General features: G+C 38.3%; 2 protein-coding genes and 2 non-coding genes across 7 annotated transcripts in view; 3 read left to right on the top strand and 1 right to left on the bottom strand.

Moving 5' to 3' along the window:
- Positions 1 to 11,742, bottom strand: part of bves — a 37,166-nt gene extending 25,424 nt beyond the window's left edge. The window contains exons 1-2 of one of the 4 annotated variants that reach the window (XM_064699559.1): positions 11,611 to 11,742; positions 11,128 to 11,186 (exon numbers count right to left, since the gene is read on the bottom strand). The gene's annotated coding sequence lies outside the window, so the exon portion shown is untranslated. Of the gene's footprint in view, positions 1 to 11,127; positions 11,235 to 11,610 lie in introns of those variants that run through there. The other 3 variants (XM_064699560.1, XM_064699557.1, XM_064699558.1) reach the window with 3 other exon arrangements.
- A 1,961-nt stretch (positions 11,743 to 13,703) lies between these two features.
- On the top strand, positions 13,704 to 17,424 carry Stt3A (catalytic subunit 3A of the oligosaccharyltransferase complex). Its single transcript, XM_064700057.1, has 6 exons — positions 13,704 to 14,073; positions 14,332 to 14,660; positions 14,732 to 15,121; positions 15,322 to 15,609; positions 15,790 to 16,266; positions 16,473 to 17,424. Exons 1-6 carry the CDS (start codon positions 13,953 to 13,955, stop codon positions 17,025 to 17,027), a joined length of 2,160 nt encoding a protein of 719 aa, XP_064556127.1. The 5' UTR covers positions 13,704 to 13,952; the 3' UTR covers positions 17,028 to 17,424.
- On the top strand, positions 15,159 to 15,242 carry LOC135440758 (small nucleolar RNA Me28S-U3344). Its single transcript, XR_010438357.1, has one exon. It is a non-coding gene; the product is annotated as a small nucleolar RNA Me28S-U3344 (small nucleolar RNA).
- Positions 16,318 to 16,404, top strand: LOC135440759 (small nucleolar RNA Me28S-U3344). The gene has a single exon (XR_010438358.1). It is a non-coding gene; the product is annotated as a small nucleolar RNA Me28S-U3344 (small nucleolar RNA).
- Positions 17,425 to 17,756: the final 332 nt, after the last annotated feature.

Raw genomic sequence — 17,756 nt, 5'->3', positions numbered from 1 at the left:
GCGGACAAAATCTGTCTATATATATTTAATATAATAATGTAATTAACTGCTAATAGCATAGAGATATGCACATCCCAAAGCTATCATTTATTGATTAATTAAAGTAGAGTATTTAAAAACATGATCTTAAAGTCATTATATCAATTTTAAGCTGAAGGCCTCGAGATAAGTGTTGATCATAAAGACCAACAACAACAAGGCATAAACGTCCATGTAAGCAGATCCAGAACCTTCCGGTTCTATCATCAGCAGACTTAGCTACCGACTCTTGATTTTCGCTTTAACCACTTGAGAATTAAAAGCGACTATAAGACTATAAAGCCAAGGTATGTCTTGTACGTGTACCCTGGGGCATACCCCATGCAAAAGAAGTCCATTTTCTATTAACGAAACAATGGGTATCATAATTTCGTGATGAAATGCGCAATGCTTAGAAGGAGATGTCCCCGACTTTATAAAGTATATAAGTATATTATATATAAGTAACAACAGCCGAGTTGATATAGCCATGTCCTAATGTACGTCCGTCTGTCTGTTTCTTTGCAAACTAGTCTCTCAGTTTTAAAACTACCGTCTTGAAACTTTACGACATATGTCGGAACCGGTCGGATCGGATCACTATATCATATAGCTGCCATAGGAACGATCGGTCGAAGAGTTTTTTAATCCGAAAGCAAACGAGCGCGAGCCACATTCGGTTTTGCTGGAAGTTGTTTTAGGGTATCCCCTAGTTAGGCACTCCCGACTAGAGCATACTTACTGGTTTTTTATCAAGGTATCTTGAACCAATTCGGCATGTCTAAGTTTCACTATGCTCCCTACATTTGTGCAAAATCTTATCAACATCGGAGTCCTATATCATACAGCTGCATTAGGAAATAATTCTGTTTTCCAAAATATTTTCATCAAACTCAGCATTTACGAGCTTTACTATCTGTCTATCACTCTCATGTCTGCATGTCTGCCGAAAGGCAAATGTCTACAAGGGTATTAACTCTGCCGGAGATATTCCAACTTGTTCGTTTTGAATACAGATAGTGTTCTAATTAAACGAAACCGGGTGTTAAGTATAATTATTTATTACCATATTCGTGTGGATCTGTTCGTTCGTTCTTCTAATTTTTATACATATTTGTAGTTTCTTAAAAACTAAAGTTTTTCCTGCCTTCCGTCAAAACTTGTTGTCATATATTTAAAGAACATAAACTCGTAGAGGCAGTTAATGACGGAATGACCCAAAAGTTTCAACGTAGAACAAAACAGTTGCATTTTGTTATTAATGCATTTATGTTGTTGGACTTTGTTTGAAAAAGACAAGTTTGTCGCGACAGACAGTTCAGTATCATGTGTCTAGTTGTGGAAAGAATTTTGTTTACTTTATCGAGCGTCATATCAACAAAAAAGAAACTAATTGAAATCGGAATTGAGAGATTTGAAACAGCATTTAGATACCTCAGGCATGTTTATTGTCGGAAAATGGGGAAAATAAAAACCAATATAAACAGCATAAAAGGCAAACTAAATGTTTTTTTTTAGATGTGTTCATATAATGAGCACAATTTATGTTGTTGTCATTTTACTAAGCTTTATGGAAATCAATCATTCGCAGAGAAATTGAGAAAATGATTTTCTACCTAAGTCAATGACTAGTCAATAAATTTACTTTTCATTTGACTCGCAACTAGTTTCTGAGCGTAGCTCGAAATAAAAAACAAAAAACTCTTGACTGTAACCCAACTTTCCTCAGAGTTTTCCCTTTTTCCTGCGGGAAATCGTCTGAAATATGTTACCTATCTACGAATTCTTTCAAACAAAGTATTAAATTTCTATAATTTACTTATTTTTCTAATATTTTTGAAAGTGGGTTAAAAGGGGTAAATTGTTGCTGTGCAAACGTATGTAACAGGCAGAAGGAGGCATCTCTGACCCCATTATGTATATATAATCTTGTCCAGCATCAATTGCCGAGCTGATCTAGCCATGTCCGTCTGTCTGTCCGTCCGTATATATAAATGCGTCGATTGCTGATTCTGATTCGTTGATTCTCTTGGCCAGATATCGCACATTCTAAGCGCTAGAATCTTCAATTCAATGAGTAGTTCAATAGACTACTCATGACTTCCTTTAAGAATCGGGCACCACAAATTTTAAAAATGTATGTACTTTTTTAACCAATAGTTTTTTAATCTTGCCCTTTGTGAGCGTGGTGTCAATTGCTGTTTCAAATCCAAACGATACAATACTCTAGTTGGGAGTCTAGGGATACCCTGCATACCCATATAAGGACAAAGGACACATATACTGGCACATACAGTTGCTGCGGCTGTGCTGCTTCTTTATCTGCGCATGTCATTTTTTGATAAAGCTTCAAATTTGCATATCCTGAACACATTGAGTATTTTGCGTTGGTAGAAGTTTCAGGATATCTCCTAGTTGAGCACTCCCGACTAGAGTATTCTTAGCCGTTAATCTTAGAGTGCTAATGTCGGAATATCTTTATTTTCTACAACTATCAAAGCTCTAAACTAAAGATATATTTAAAAACTTGAAACCGTATTCATGTAGTATATTCTATAATACAACAAATTATGATGTATCTAGTCGTTTTTCTCAGTGTACAACAGAAAAAATATTTTTATTTTTTTTTAACTTTATGATTTGTTACACTTGCTTGTAATTGATTTGTTTCTGCAGAGCAGAAATTTTGCACAGATGGTTCTTTAGCCCTCGCATTTGAAAAGCTAACGAACAGCTTTTTAGAAAGGTCGAAAAGCTGCTTTGATGGCTCAGCATCTTAACGGCCATAAATCATTTATGATGTGATGTCTGGAGTGTATCAAGACCCAGCTCTGGACGACCGTCTTCTCCGCCAAGTGATTGGCCCAATTGAACGTGATCGGAAACATAGTCAAATGAATTGTGGAAAGTCGCTCATATGGCCCGCTAATAAGCTAGTTGAAAGCCATAAAGGCAGCACCCTTAGAGACAGACTAAAAACAAACAGGTTGTGCGTTTGACCCAAAAAAATAGGGTCAATCCATAAATGCTGAGGAAGAGAGCAGTCGGAGGGGCGCCCATAAGAGTTGGCCAAATAGCCAAATAAACATTTCCGGCATTAACATATGTACATATATCCCACTGGCTGAAACGCAATGGCCATAAAAGACACCAGTGAAAGGCAATAGACAGAGAGCGAGATAGAATGAGAGAAAAGGAGAGAGAGAGAGCGGGAGAGCGGGCGGGCGTGTTTGAGGAAGCTTCGAATAATCAATTTATGACAAAGTTCGTGGCCATATTCCGGCCTTTATTAAAAGCGGTCAGACCGAAGGCGCACCGCAAAGAACAACAACAACAACAACAACAACAATTGTTGATTACTCAACACTTTGCATATTGTGGTTGTAGTTGTTGCGGTTGTTGCGGTTGGCCTGGTTGATTGAACCTAGCACCAAGTGACACACACACATGACAAAAGCCAAAGCCAACACCAACGCCTCCTGCGGCATGGGGGTGTGCAGCACACACACACACATATATATATATATATATATATATATAGATTGTATATATATATATATATACATACACATCACATGCATATGTATGTGTTTGTGTGGACTGAAAACAAGAAAATGGTCAAAGCAGATGAAGTCATCGCATTTTGTTGCCTTGAAAAGCAACCAACAATCATTTTGCGATGGCTCAGTTCCCACTTCGTGGGTTGGTTGCGTTGATGTGTGGTCAACATATACACACACACACACACACACACATACACACTGATAAGTATGTACATAAATGTTCATTTGTGTTATACAAAGCAGGTTAAATGGATGCCAACAATCAAACTTAAAAGTTTGCTCATACTGAACAAAATTCGAACCAAGACGCGTTTCATAGTCGATGTCAAAGTCCATCGCAATGCACTTCCCCATCATAACTTTACTCTCAAGCAAGTAAGAATGCTCTAGTTGAAAGTAACAGACCAGGAGATACCCTGTACCCAATGCCAAGCTGTCGATAGATGGTACTTTACTTTCCCTCTACACATACATACACAAAAAACGGCTGAGCCTCTTCTTCCTTTTGCCCTGCGTCGTTTATAGTCCGATCCTTATGAAATTTTAAGTCCAAGGTTCTACCTCTACTGAAGAGTTTTTTGCAAATTATTGGTGTAATCAGGGGAGGTATCCAAAAATGAAATATTTATAATCTACATAAACCATACGAGAACCTGCATACCCAGTTGGCAATGTTTGAGTATAAAAGCGTATCGACAATTCGTTGCCCCATGAAATATTTCATACTTTTAGTTAAGGCAAATTATGTGGCGACGCGTCGTTAGAAATTACAAATTGTCAGGTTAACAAATCAAACCAAATAAAATGGCAAACACGCTACGGAAAAGGGAAAAGACAAACCGATATATTCAGTATTTTATCAGTCAAAGGTATCATTGGTATTTAAAGCAAGAATTTATTAATTTAATTTTAGTTAAGTGAAATTTAGGGGCTGATCAAATTTGGAGTTGAACAAAAACGTATTTCGATATCAATTTGAATCGATTTTTTTATCGATGATCTGAAATAAACTCGGACTGTGCGGGCACTAGAAGAAGCTAGAAGAAGAAATTGACGGATTTTTAATGGGTTTAGGGTTCATAAATTTTCCGATAAATTGTGCGCGGTTTAATTAAAAACTTGTCAATTAAAATTACTTTAAAGACAACCAATTTTCGGTTGTTCCGATCCAAGCTGTGTATGTCTACGGTCTGATGCGGAACTAGTTCCAATTTTCATTTTTGTATATTATCATGATCTAAACCGGTTTCGAATCATACGAACTTTCTAAGCCCCAATGAATAGATCTAGATTAAGTTTTAGCCTCGCACAACTGAGAGAACAGTTCCGAAGAGAGACGGATGCGGTTCTTTTCACTGGTTAGGAATATATGTATGTCTGTATATATATATATATATACATGTCTGTCTATCCTAACTTAATGAATGATTGATGAAAATCTGAAACTAGGAAGCTGCGATTCTTACTGTAGTTACCTTATGGGAAAAAGGTGCATAATAAGTGGTTTTGGGTAATTCCATCCGAAAGTTTGAAAAAATATCCAATAGCCATTGTGATTTTTTTTTGGTTGCCATTCTGAGATGAAAATTGCGGTTCAAAGGTAAGTAAAAGGTGAAATTTCTGATTCAAATTCATCTCCAAGGATCCAAGGGGTGGATTTTACGATTAATTCAATCGCAGTTTTAGAAATTCCACCCGCAACTGTGGAAAATTGGCGGGAAACGGTAGGACGCCTCTTTGGATGACAAATGCTGGTCTAAGGTTGTATGAACTAAAGTTTATTTTTCGACTTGAAGCTTCACACTAATGTGTAGAACACAATAATTCCAATATTTGATTCTTCATTCAAGGGACTAATTTTCAAATATATATGTAAAATATACTTTGGGACGTGTAGTTCAAGATATTAAGCGCACATTAAAGTTTTCCAATTTTGATGTCCACAAATCGAAAGCGAAAAAACATTTAGCAAGGAGGTCATTTATATTCCATAAACGTTTAATTATATGGACTTTTGAATGCCGCTGCTGAAATTTTTGATGGAGACTCATGTGTTTCTTGTGGCTTTATTGTTAACAGCATTGGGCAAAGCGCGGTGCGCTGTGTTGACATGAAACATTGGAACTGGCGAAGATGTGGCTAGCAAGGCAGCAAGCAGAAAGTGAAACGACACGACGACAGATTTCTTACAATTTCCGTTTCCCACGAGTAAACAAAAGAGACAGCACCGATACTGCTGTTGTAGTAATAATAATAATAATATTTTCAGCAGCAACTGCTACAGACGAACACAATGTTTTACAGCTGCGAAATGCAATTTTTTTTTTTTTTGGTTGTTATTGGAGCGAAAGCAAAATGCAGCAGACCAATAAAAATGCTCTTAGCGTACTCAAAGGCCCCGCAGGGCAGGCCAACTTCCATATGTCTATTTATTTTTATGGAAGCAAGGTGCAGAAAATGCTCGGTATACAACCAGAATTCTTCGCACTCAAAGTCTGATCAAAGAAATTTGTGGTTTATGGTCAAATTTGCGGCTATCAAGAGTTTTAGGTGGAACTGAGCAAAAACTATTAAACTAACACTGTTAAGTTCCAAAACATACAGATGTATACTGCTTTAACATTTGCATGCATAACAGAACTGTTAAATGTTAATTACATAGAAATGTTGACTTGAAAGATTGTATTGCTGGCATTTTACTGGGCAATAACTATAAAGCTGGTACTGTTAAGTTCTAAAACATACAGATGTAAACAGTTTTAACATTTGAATTCATAACATAAATGTGAAAGGTTAGTTACATAGAAATATTACTCGAAATATTTTATTGTCATTAAACTTATACTGTTAAGTTCCAAAACAAACATGTGGCTATAGTATTAACATTTTTGCTTAACAGAACTGTTGAATTTTACACAGACATTTTGATTTTAAATATTGATAAACTGTTCCTTTACTGAGCAATAGCTATTAAGCTAATACAGTTGAGTTCCAACACATGCTGCTGGACACAGTATATACATTTTGTCTTAACAGAACTGTTGAATATTAGTTGCATAGAAATGATTACTTGAAATATTCTATTGCAAGGGATTTCAATAAACTTTTATAAATTTGCAGTGATTTTGAATAATATTTTGTGCAGATAGGTAAATATTTAAATGCCATATGCGTACTTTCCGAAGCAAGAAACAAAAATGACAAACTAGAAATAAAATGCGGCTGAAAATTAAAATTTTAAAACGATATTCCTAGCTACATATGAAAGGGTATGGCCAGACTGACTGATTGGGGATCAACAGAACACAGAAGCTGAAATAAGAACTCAAGCATTCATTTGGATCGAATATCAGCACGAAGACAGGGTTTAGAAAATGCAACCTTCAATGTGGGGAAACGGTGGTCAAAGTTGAAAAAACTTTAACAAGATCGCAGCCAATGCTTCGCAACTGAGACATCATGAACCTGCGGGGATAAGAAGTATGAGCGTCAGACTTACAAGCGGAAGATCGCTGGTTCAAATCCACCAGCAATTCTGGCTTAAATTCGCCCAATTATACATGGAATTTAGATGCGACATGCCTTTTCTACATTTTCTTCCTTACTATTTCAAGTACTAGTAAAATATCATACTTTTTCGACGAATTTTTAAAACATTTCTAATAAGTGGCAACCCTGATTGCTTTTAACAGTAACTGTAAAAAGCACACTGTTAATGTAGTATAGTTAAAATAATGTTGAGATCTAGCGTTAATGGGCGAATCCCTATAAAAATCCGCGAAAGTTGACGCTGCCAATAAACAAAAACTACAACTTGAAATTTTTGACAACGTTCGCTATCTCATTTTGCGGCTAAAATCAGTCAGCGCTGGCAATATCATTAGCAAACAGTGAGAGGCAAATATTTTCCATCATTATTAGTAATTACATGTAAGCGTTATCTACTCGGAAGTGCCCGACTAGAAGATACTAGAGCCCATCGACGAGCTGCCTTCACTAACATTCTAGTTTTCTGCCATACACAAACATACGAGCTATGGAAATGGCGTAAGTTATTGATGAATAAAAAAAACGTATACTGTACGAGCTATTGGAGGAACTACGATTAAAGTATCAAGTCTCTAGTGTTGATGGGCTCTAAGACGACACACGGACAAGGTTAGATCGACCCGGCAAGAAAATTTATACTTTATAGGATCGGAGAATCCATGTTTCTACCTGTTACATACATTCGCACAAAGCCAATATACCCTTTTTACCCATTTTCAATAGGTATAAAAACAACAGAGGCCGAGTATATGTATGTAAATACCCATCACACGATTATTTCAGTTGTCAGCTGTGTTGGTGATAACGGACGAGACAAAAACAACATGCAACACTTATAGAACAACATCTACAGGGTGCCGAAAATTGAATACGATTACAGACATTTGAAGAACTTATGTGCAATATATATAATGTTCTGATCCTAGGCACTCAATTTCGATCGAGTGCTCCAATAGGAGCAATTGGGTAATCCGAAAATTAATAATTTGTGAGTAAGTTCAATTTTCTACCGATCATGATCATGGCACGTGTCTGATATACCGACTCCAATATATATATGTATATATATATGGGGATAGGTTTTCTGGATTCGCGCTATATTCTGTTGGTTTAATATCTGGATACATTCGGTTTTATTCTCTTGATAAAGTTGGTTACCTTGGTACAATGTTATAATTCCGTTCTTATAGTTAACGCACGTCCGTCCACTTCGGGAGTTCGAACCCAACTCTGCTGCCTATTTGCTCCTGTTACCATCCCTTCTGTTACACAACAGACGTTTAACATTTTATCGGCCGGTACAGGCTCTCATCGATATCTCTATCTGGCAGAGTTGCCAGCCCTACATATATATGCCTGCAGCAACAGGACCATGCTCTGTGAAGATCTAACTTCAGAACTGGACGCGTGTTTAAACTTAATCCGATAGTCATTTTCTTGTATTAATGAGTAAAGAACAAAACAGAGTATAATGCATCTATCGAAAATAGCGGAAGGATAAGAAAATAATGCCATGAAAGATTTATCAAGAATTTCTAGGATCTCCAGATGTTTACCGTGATTAAAATAAGAAGGATGTAAGAATCATGTGTATGCACATTAGCTATATCTTATCATTATAGCAATGATACGCGATTTTATTTAATTGTCTGCAATCAGTACAAATTATATATTTCAACTATATATAAATAATAATTAAGTTTTTATCAAAATTACGTTCGCATTTTATTATGGTTCTCAACAAAAAGTCCAATTGATGGACGCATTCTGAAAATAAATTATTTGTTATTTATTTATTATTTTTTTAAAGAAAAGAAGCACAGAGTAGGTCAGTAAATGATTTTTTACAAATTTGTTTAGATTTCGTTTTGTGCAAATGTATGTAACAGGCAAATGGAAGCAACTCCGACACTAAAAAATATACACATATATATTTTTGATCAGAAAGACAAGCTGAGTCGATTTACCCATTATCGTCTGTGTGAACACGTCAATTTCGAAATCTACAAAATTATAAGCCCAAATTTGAGATATGTATTTTTGTATACCATACGCAGAACGAATACGAACACGTAGTAAAAATGTCTTTAAAGATTGGAAATTGAGAAAAATCGTTTTCAGAAGAAAAGCCGTGCAGTAGAAGATCATAAAGATCGGACAATAAGCTCCGAAGCTACTTAGGAATGCATTTTCCATAGTGTGGGATATATGTGTAATTTTATTTAAATATGTATGGAAAGAATCTGAAATCTTGTCTTCGAGTCGGGCACTCCCGACTATAGTACTCTTGTTAAAGCTATTTATGTAAACATAATTAGCGATTTTGTACATTTTACATATTACAATTATAGCGACAAATATGGAGCTAGAAGCGATCTTGTAAATGTTCCAAGTGCTGCTGGTCCATTAATTAGTCGGTTAACCGATTCAGAAGTTAAACATATCTGATGAAATATGCTTTATACGCATATTCGAGACTACGCCTTAAGGCGTTTACACAATGAAACTTGTTGTAGCTGTTGCCTTGCATCGAGAGCTCAGTTCAGATTAAAAATCTCGCTTAATATTCCATGCAAATTTTCCAATCAGCAAGTTGCACACAAGGCACCAACAAAGCCGGTCTTTGCTTTAGTAGACATTCCCAGCCACACATACATACAACGTATACAGATACATATACAAATATATATACATATATATACATATATGCATACTTTTGCAGTTACTACAAGCCAGCAACGGCTTGTAAATGCGAACACCCACACAGTAGCTCAGCTTATGCTCGAGGGCTTCATGATATACTAATATATGTGTATTCACAAATGCTGATAATAAAAAAACACATTTTATGGATCTATGGCGCTATGTTTAAATAATTATCTGTAACTCTATTCATTAATTGAATATGTATGTAATGAGAGAGAGAGAGTGTAATAGGAATTATGAATTCCATTTGAATAGCGCAACTTTTAGTATCAGACCACGGAAATTGTTAAAATACAATGCGTTCAATAAAAATATTCGATGTTTGAATAAAACCTTTTTATATTTTTCGTTTTTTAATACCTCGATCTTTGTAATATCTTACTTGACATATGTTTCCCTACTTGAAATTTGTATCACAGAATTCTCTATCTGATCTTAAGAATCTTATGTGTCGGGCAAAAATATTAAAAAAAACGCACTTAAAACTGATAAAACTGGTTAAAACAAATCAAATTTAATAGCTCATTTTTGAGAAAAAATAAAGAGGAAATCAATTGTTTGTATCCTTGTATGTCCATAAACATATATAGTAGCTTTATCCAAGGGAAAAGTAAGCAAATATGGCATATTTTTTCGATAATATTTACCAAGCGGAATTTCAGACAAGTAAGCTCCTAATCCTTTTGAATCCTTGTGACTTATGGCCGTTGCGAAAACAAACCGCTAGGGATGGGACACAACATGCAGCTACATTCACACAACAGTCGCGTCTATGTGTGCTTCTTGCAGCCCTGGTGTGTTACTATGCACACATACACACAAAAGCACACACGCGTACCGAGAAGAAGAACAACAACAACTTCACATCAATTGGCTGCACAACAAATGCAATTGGCTCGCGTGGGGCACATGCGAGGAGTGGTGCAGTGTGGAATGAGGTGCGAGTGACGGCTAGCGGGGAGTGCGTTGAGCGGTGAAGTTGGTGCTGCTTCTTCTATGGCACATATTATAGCACTCTGTGTTTTTTTCTATTCGCGTGTGCGTGTGCATGCAACTGCCACCACCACCGCCGCCACCGCAGCACCACCCGCTTGGCCACGCGTTGATGTTCGATTTTTCACCATTCTTGAAAATTGTATGAGCTGCATGTGCATGCCTCTGTCTGTATGTGTGTGTATGTTTTTGTGTATATCGTAATCAGTTTGATTTTGGCCATGCACTGCTGCTGTGGGGACTACCCCCGTACCCACACCCATCTCATATATATATATATATACCTCTAGCTACTTACCACATTGAGTCGTTGTTGCACTTCGTGTTGCTGCTTCAATTGTAGGCGGTGTCCCTGCGCTGCATAACAGTTGACATATTTGAGCGATATTTATTAATTTATAATTTACTTTTAGCACGACCAAGTTTCAATTGACTACAAGCACACGCACACTCATACACTGATTCACACGCATATGCGTTAATCAAAAAAAAAAAAAAAACAATTAAAAAAATAACAACAAAAGATTACACATATCAGAAGCACAACATTGCTGTTAACTGCTGATGATGCTGCTGCTGCGGCGGCTGCCCTTCGCTTAGGTTATGTACACACAGTTTGACATTTTAACTAGTTTATATGTGTGTGCTGCGTGAATTTTCTAGTTAGTATGTGGCTGGGCAATAGCAAAAAGCTATTTCTGCGGTTTATAACATAAAACGCACTCGCACATACACACGTGAGCGCGCTTTGTTGTCAATTGCAAATTATAATTAAATTTACCAGTTGGAGCAAATGCGTGTCTTCAGCTGCCAAATAAAAAAAAACACTAGCACTTTAAAGTAAAAACAATAACAATAAGTCGGCAGAGCAGCGACGACGTCCGCGCGAGAGCAACGACAGCGACGACCAGACGACCGCGGTTTAATGAATAGGAGGTATGCATTGCGCAGGCCCCTTGTCGGCGTTGAAGCAAGAGAGTAAAATTGAGCTCCTGTGACGTCACAGCTTTATAGTTTCGAGTGCACGCGAAGCGGGAGGAAAACTAGGTGGTTTTATTTGGAAAGAAAGAATACAAATCTTAAGAATTATTTTCCACCAGCATAAGAATGTGCACATTGATTAAAATATAAAAGACAAACTACTCAAATCGTGTAGAACTTTGCATACATAGAGTTCATTTTTAGATCAATTAAAGACAAACACAAATGATCGATTTCAACAAACAAAATTTTAAATTAAATGATTGAAAAATCAATTGGATTTGTGCTTTTAATATTAATTGTTAAGTCTTAAAATTGTGACGACATGTGCAGGCAGAATGAAAGCGACCATCTTAACTCAATCGTGAGCGACGACTTTGTTATCGCAGCAGCAAAATGCTATCGAAACTGAACAGCGCACATCACAACAGCTGATCGTTTTCAATGCAGCCAAAACTGTATGATAACACAATGGAGCAGCGCACTTTTTAAATTGTTAATATGTATGCACTTATGTTATATGTATGTAAACAAACGCTCCTGCATGAATCAGAAGCGAGAATCATTTCAAACGGTAGTCGATGCTGGTAGGGCGATATTAATGTGCCAGCAACACAGCACTAGCAATCAGCACTGCATGAACAAAGGGCCCTGCATGTTCGAAACCGAGTCATTGGATTACAGCAAGTACATAATTGGAGAGAACGAATAAAAAAATTGCATGCTGATATCGCAATTTCATTGGGATACAATTGTATTCGACAATTATACGATGACGGTCATAATGGTTGGCGAGCCCTATTGGCTTGGTATCTTTCATTTAGCCGGACAGGAGGATTACGAAAAACTGCTCCATTGTCCTTTCCGCTAACGGATGTGTTCCTTGTCTATCTCTCGGTTGTCAGTCCTAGTTCCTTTAAGAATGTCAAACAAAAGTGGGTGCCCGACGTAATGCAGCGTTGTCAGAATACACCGTCCCTGCTGGTGGGCACACAAATCGATTTGCGCGACGAGCCAGGCACATTAAATCTATAAGCCAAGAACTAGCAGAAGTCCATGAAAACGGCGCGGGGCAAGAAGCTGGCCAAAGAGCCATAGGCGATCAAGTATTTCGAGTGCTTGGCCTTGACACGGAAGGGCGTGAAAATTGTCAGTGATGAGGACATTCTGGCCAAACTGGTGACTCCCTCTTCATAGAGGGTGTAACACTCTTCTTGACTTAGTCGCGTTTTTTTAAATATTCCAATTTTTGTTCCATATCACCAGATCTTGCAATGCCGTCATGCTAGAACCGGCAAACTCCTGCTCAACGCCTAAAATGGCAGGTACCATCGGATAATACTGCGCCCTTGTTGTTGACCTGGATGTGGCCAAAGACCAGTAGCAGGGTGTTTGTTGATAGATTTGAGATTTCAGCAGGTTCATCTAGATCTTGAGAGGAATCAATAATCATGTGCATATCCGTGCGTTCCTTCAGGATTTTATATGCAAATTTTATACAACAGTTGCTTATTATAAAAATAATTACAAATGCTTACTTATAAAAAGTATATGTACATATTTTTCCCGTTTTTCTCATTTTTGCTGAATATATGCGTCAATCCTATCCAACTGTTTACAAATAAACGTAAGCCGGTCAACTTTTGGGCTAGCAAGCTTTCTACTGATGCATCCGTAACGAAAAATTGGTGAAACATAAATATGCAGAATATTATATATGTATTTATATTGTTATTTTAAAAGTGAAACCAGGAATTAAAAGCTGATTCGCGCTTGATTGGCGAATTCAAATTTCGTGTCAGTCGTGTCGCTTCGAGTAACAAATTACTTATCGATAACTCGACACAAAAACGGACTCATCGATAACATTGCACAAATCTCGGGCGTCTAGCGAATTTTCATTAGGCTGCCACGAAGCTTCACCGCGTTTAGGTTCATACATTTTGTTTGTTTTTAAACTCGTTCTGCGCAGCAAATATAGCGCAGGTAATGTGCAGAATTGGTGTGTGGTTATTGTGCAAACCCGTGTGTGGAATTGCATGTAGTTTTACCCAGACAACCCAGTAATCAGCATCGAGCAAAAGCCGCACCGGCATTTCTTGGTAGCAGCAGAAAGCCGAGACAGAAACCAATACACCGGCCATGACCGTGGATACTAGCAATGGAAGCAGCGGAGGAGCGACGAAAGCACGGGGTCTCCTAACCTGGGAAAAACAAGAGCATCTCGTTAAGCTAGCGATACTTATTTTAGCCGCCGTTTTATGTGAGTATTTTGCGTGGGTTGCACAGCAATATGTACAAATTCAATTTGCGGGGGCGGGGACACAAGTAAATATGTAGTAGATGTATATGTATGTGTGTGTGGGCGTGAATTCACAAATATCGATAGAAACTCATTTCGAGCTGGTCAACACTCCCTAGAAGAAGAAATTTGTAATCGAAATATCGGAGCGAAGTTTTGTAGGTACGATAATAATTGGGTGCAACCAACTTAATGCCTTCACTTTTCTGCGTCTTGCAGCGTTCGCTACACGTTTGTTTTCTGTGCTGCGTTTTGAAAGTGTGATCCATGAGTTCGATCCATATTTTAACTACCGCACCACGCGGTTCCTGGCCGAACAGGGCTTTTACAAATTCCACAATTGGTTTGATGATCGAGCCTGGTATCCACTTGGTCGCATCATCGGCGGAACCATCTACCCAGGATTGATGGTTACATCGGCGGCCTTGTACAGGCTAATGTGGATGCTGAACATAACCATCGATATACGTAATGTGTGCGTATTTCTAGCACCATTCTTCTCCTCGCTTACCACGCTCGTCACTTATGCTTTGACCAAGGAAATACACGTGAGTGACATTTAGGTTAAAAACGAACACGTGCACGTGGGTCTGACATAAAATATTGTTGTTATTTGCAGAGCACTGGCGCCGGCTTGGTAGCTGCAGCGCTCATATCCATCGTGCCGGGATATATATCACGCTCGGTGGCTGGTTCCTATGACAATGAAGGCATCGCCATATTTTGCATGCTCTTTACCTACTATCTATGGATTAAGGCAGTCAAAACGGGCACCATATTCTGGTCGGCAATGTCGGCGCTTGCCTATTTCTACATGGTGTCCTCGTGGGGAGGTTATGTCTTTCTCATCAATTTGATACCGCTGCACGTGCTGGCACTAATGTTTACTGGCCGCTTCTCGCACCGTATTTATATAGCATATAGCACTCTATATTGCGTTGGCACCATTCTCTCCATGCAGATATCGTTTGTCGGCTTCCAGCCCATCCAGAGCTCCGAGCACATGCTGGTATGTCACATAACATTTGTTGTTTATTATAATTTGTGTTGCAAAATGATGATTACTTTTGTAATTCTTGATAGGAAGAGTATGAAACATAATGAGTACTATTAAAAAAAACTGATGTAGCATATTTTGTAAATTATTAATTAATTATTGAAAATGTCAATATTAATTCCTCATCTCTCCCTTTTTTTGTTCTTTTACAGGCACTGGGAGTTTTTGGTCTCTGCCAGATACACGCCTTTGTAGACTATCTGCGCTCGCGTATGCCAAAGGACCACTTCGACCTGCTCTTCAAGACGCTGGTGTCGAGTATAATTAGCCTGGTGTTGATTGTGGGAACGCTGCTAACACTAACTGGCAAGGTATCACCTTGGACGGGCCGCTTCTACTCGCTGCTGGATCCATCTTATGCAAAGAATCACATTCCAATCATTGCCTCTGTGTCGGAGCATCAGCCCACATCTTGGTCATCATTCTACTTTGATCTACAGGTAAGCCGTTTTATCAAAAATTGCAAGGCATCTGATTTGATGATGACGCCAAATACGATGTGAATGACTTGCGCCTTAAAGCAACCATTGATTACAAGCACTTTGATCGCTGAAACAAGTTAATTTACAATATTTTGAATTTCAAAGCATCCCTTGATTTTTGTATGTTTGCAATTTCAGATTCTCGTTTTTCTGTTTCCCGCTGGCCTCTACTTCTGTTTCTCGCGCCTGACAGATGCCAACATATTCATCATATTGTATGGCGTGACTAGCATTTACTTTGCCGGCGTCATGGTGCGTCTAATGCTTGTCTTGGCGCCTGTGATGTGTGTTCTTTCTGGCATAGCCATTTCGCATCTGTTGGCCAAGTATATCAAGTGTGTGGACACGGGCAGCTCCAAGCCCGCAACGGAGAGCAAACGGCAGCACAAGAAACTGGAACAGCAAAGTGGTGGGGTCAAGAGCGAGGTGGCCATTGGTTTTGTATCCATTATAACACTGATGCTTATCGTTTATACGCTTCACTGTACCTGGGTCACTTCTGAGGCCTACTCCTCGCCGAGCATTGTGCTTAGCGCGCGCTCCCACGATGGTGGGCGCATCATCTTTGATGACTTTCGCGAAGCCTATTACTGGCTACAAATGAATACGCCTGAGGTGAGTTGACAAAAGAGGAAGAGAGATGGATATATCGTTGTGTCTTTATTTCGCACTGGTGATGAATACAATTTGTATATTCTTGATAGGAAGAGTATGAAACATAATGAGTACTAACAAAATTTTGCTGAAAATGCGCATCTGCAAATCAATTACTGGATATTCAAACTATGTTCAAATTAATTCAAATTGCTTTCTGTTTACAGAATGCGCGCATCATGTCCTGGTGGGATTACGGCTATCAAATAACAGCCATGGCCAATCGCACGATACTTGTCGACAACAATACCTGGAACAATACGCATATTTCTCGTGTGGGCCAGGCAATGGCCTCGTCTGAGGAGAAGGCATATGAAATAATGCGTGAACTGGACGTTGACTATGTACTAGTTATTTTTGGTGGTTTGACGGGTTACTCGTCAGACGATATTAACAAGTTCCTGTGGATGGTGCGCATTGGCGGCAGCACAGATCGCGGTGCGCACATCAAAGAGAAGGACTACTATGCGGCAAATGGAGAGTTTCGTGTAGATAAAGAGGGTTCCCCCACGCTGCTCAATTGTCTCATGTACAAGATGTGCTATTATCGATTTGGGCAAATGTATACGGAGGGCGGCAAAGCGCAGGGCTATGATCGCGTGCGTGCCGCCGAAATTGGCAACAAGGACTTTGAGCTCGATGTGCTTGAGGAGGCATATACAACCGAGCACTGGCTGGTGCGCATCTACAAAGTGAAGGACTTGCCAAATAGAGGCGTCTAAATGAACCGAGTTCCCTCTCTCTCTCTCTCTCTCTCTCTTTCTTTATCTTTCTATCTCTGTTTCTATGTCTCTAACATATTCGCATGCATGTATTCTTTGATAGAGCTCTATTTAAAAACATTCTGTAATTTGTACATTCATTAAGCTTAGCTTTAATTTTAGGCTCACTGCTCTTTTTTTTTTTAATATTAAATCTTACATGAGTATTATTGTTATTCCCTGTGTCTGTCTCTCTCTCGCTCTCTCCCCCTCATAGTTGAGAGAGACTTTTAATTATACTTTATAAAGTTTCGTTTGATGAATCAAATACGAAGCAAGAGCATATTCTTAGGGTGTAAGCCAGCAAACTGATCGAAAATATACATATGTGAAAAGAAATCTCATGAAAATTATAAAACGTGCATTTTTATTTGTTGTTAATAAATCGAGAATAGTATTTATGGAAACTACAAAAGTAGGAAAGTGAATATAAGTGGCTCGAGTCCTTTTCGAGCCTATTATGTGTAATTGATCGTCTGTGTATATGTAGTTTATACTTTAAACGCCTCGATTTCTTCTATTGTAGTGGTTAGACTAGAGTGTTGCTGATCTCAAATACTCTTTATAGTACTACTAACCATACATCTAAGTCGACGGTAGACCAGAACTACACGAACATTTGTTCTAGCTTTCCGATCTAGTACCCAACTTTAGTTTATGATATTCAATTTAGTTTCCATGGGTAAAAAA

The sequence above is a fragment of the Drosophila montana genome, unplaced genomic scaffold (genome assembly GCF_035044405.1).
Source record: "Drosophila montana isolate Dmon_TW-CO22-7 unplaced genomic scaffold, ASM3504440v1 contig_1624_1, whole genome shotgun sequence".
Taxonomy (NCBI): domain Eukaryota; kingdom Metazoa; phylum Arthropoda; class Insecta; order Diptera; family Drosophilidae; genus Drosophila; species Drosophila montana.
The sequence above is the reverse complement of the archived record's forward strand: the minus strand, read 5'-3'. Positions and strand labels throughout refer to the sequence as shown.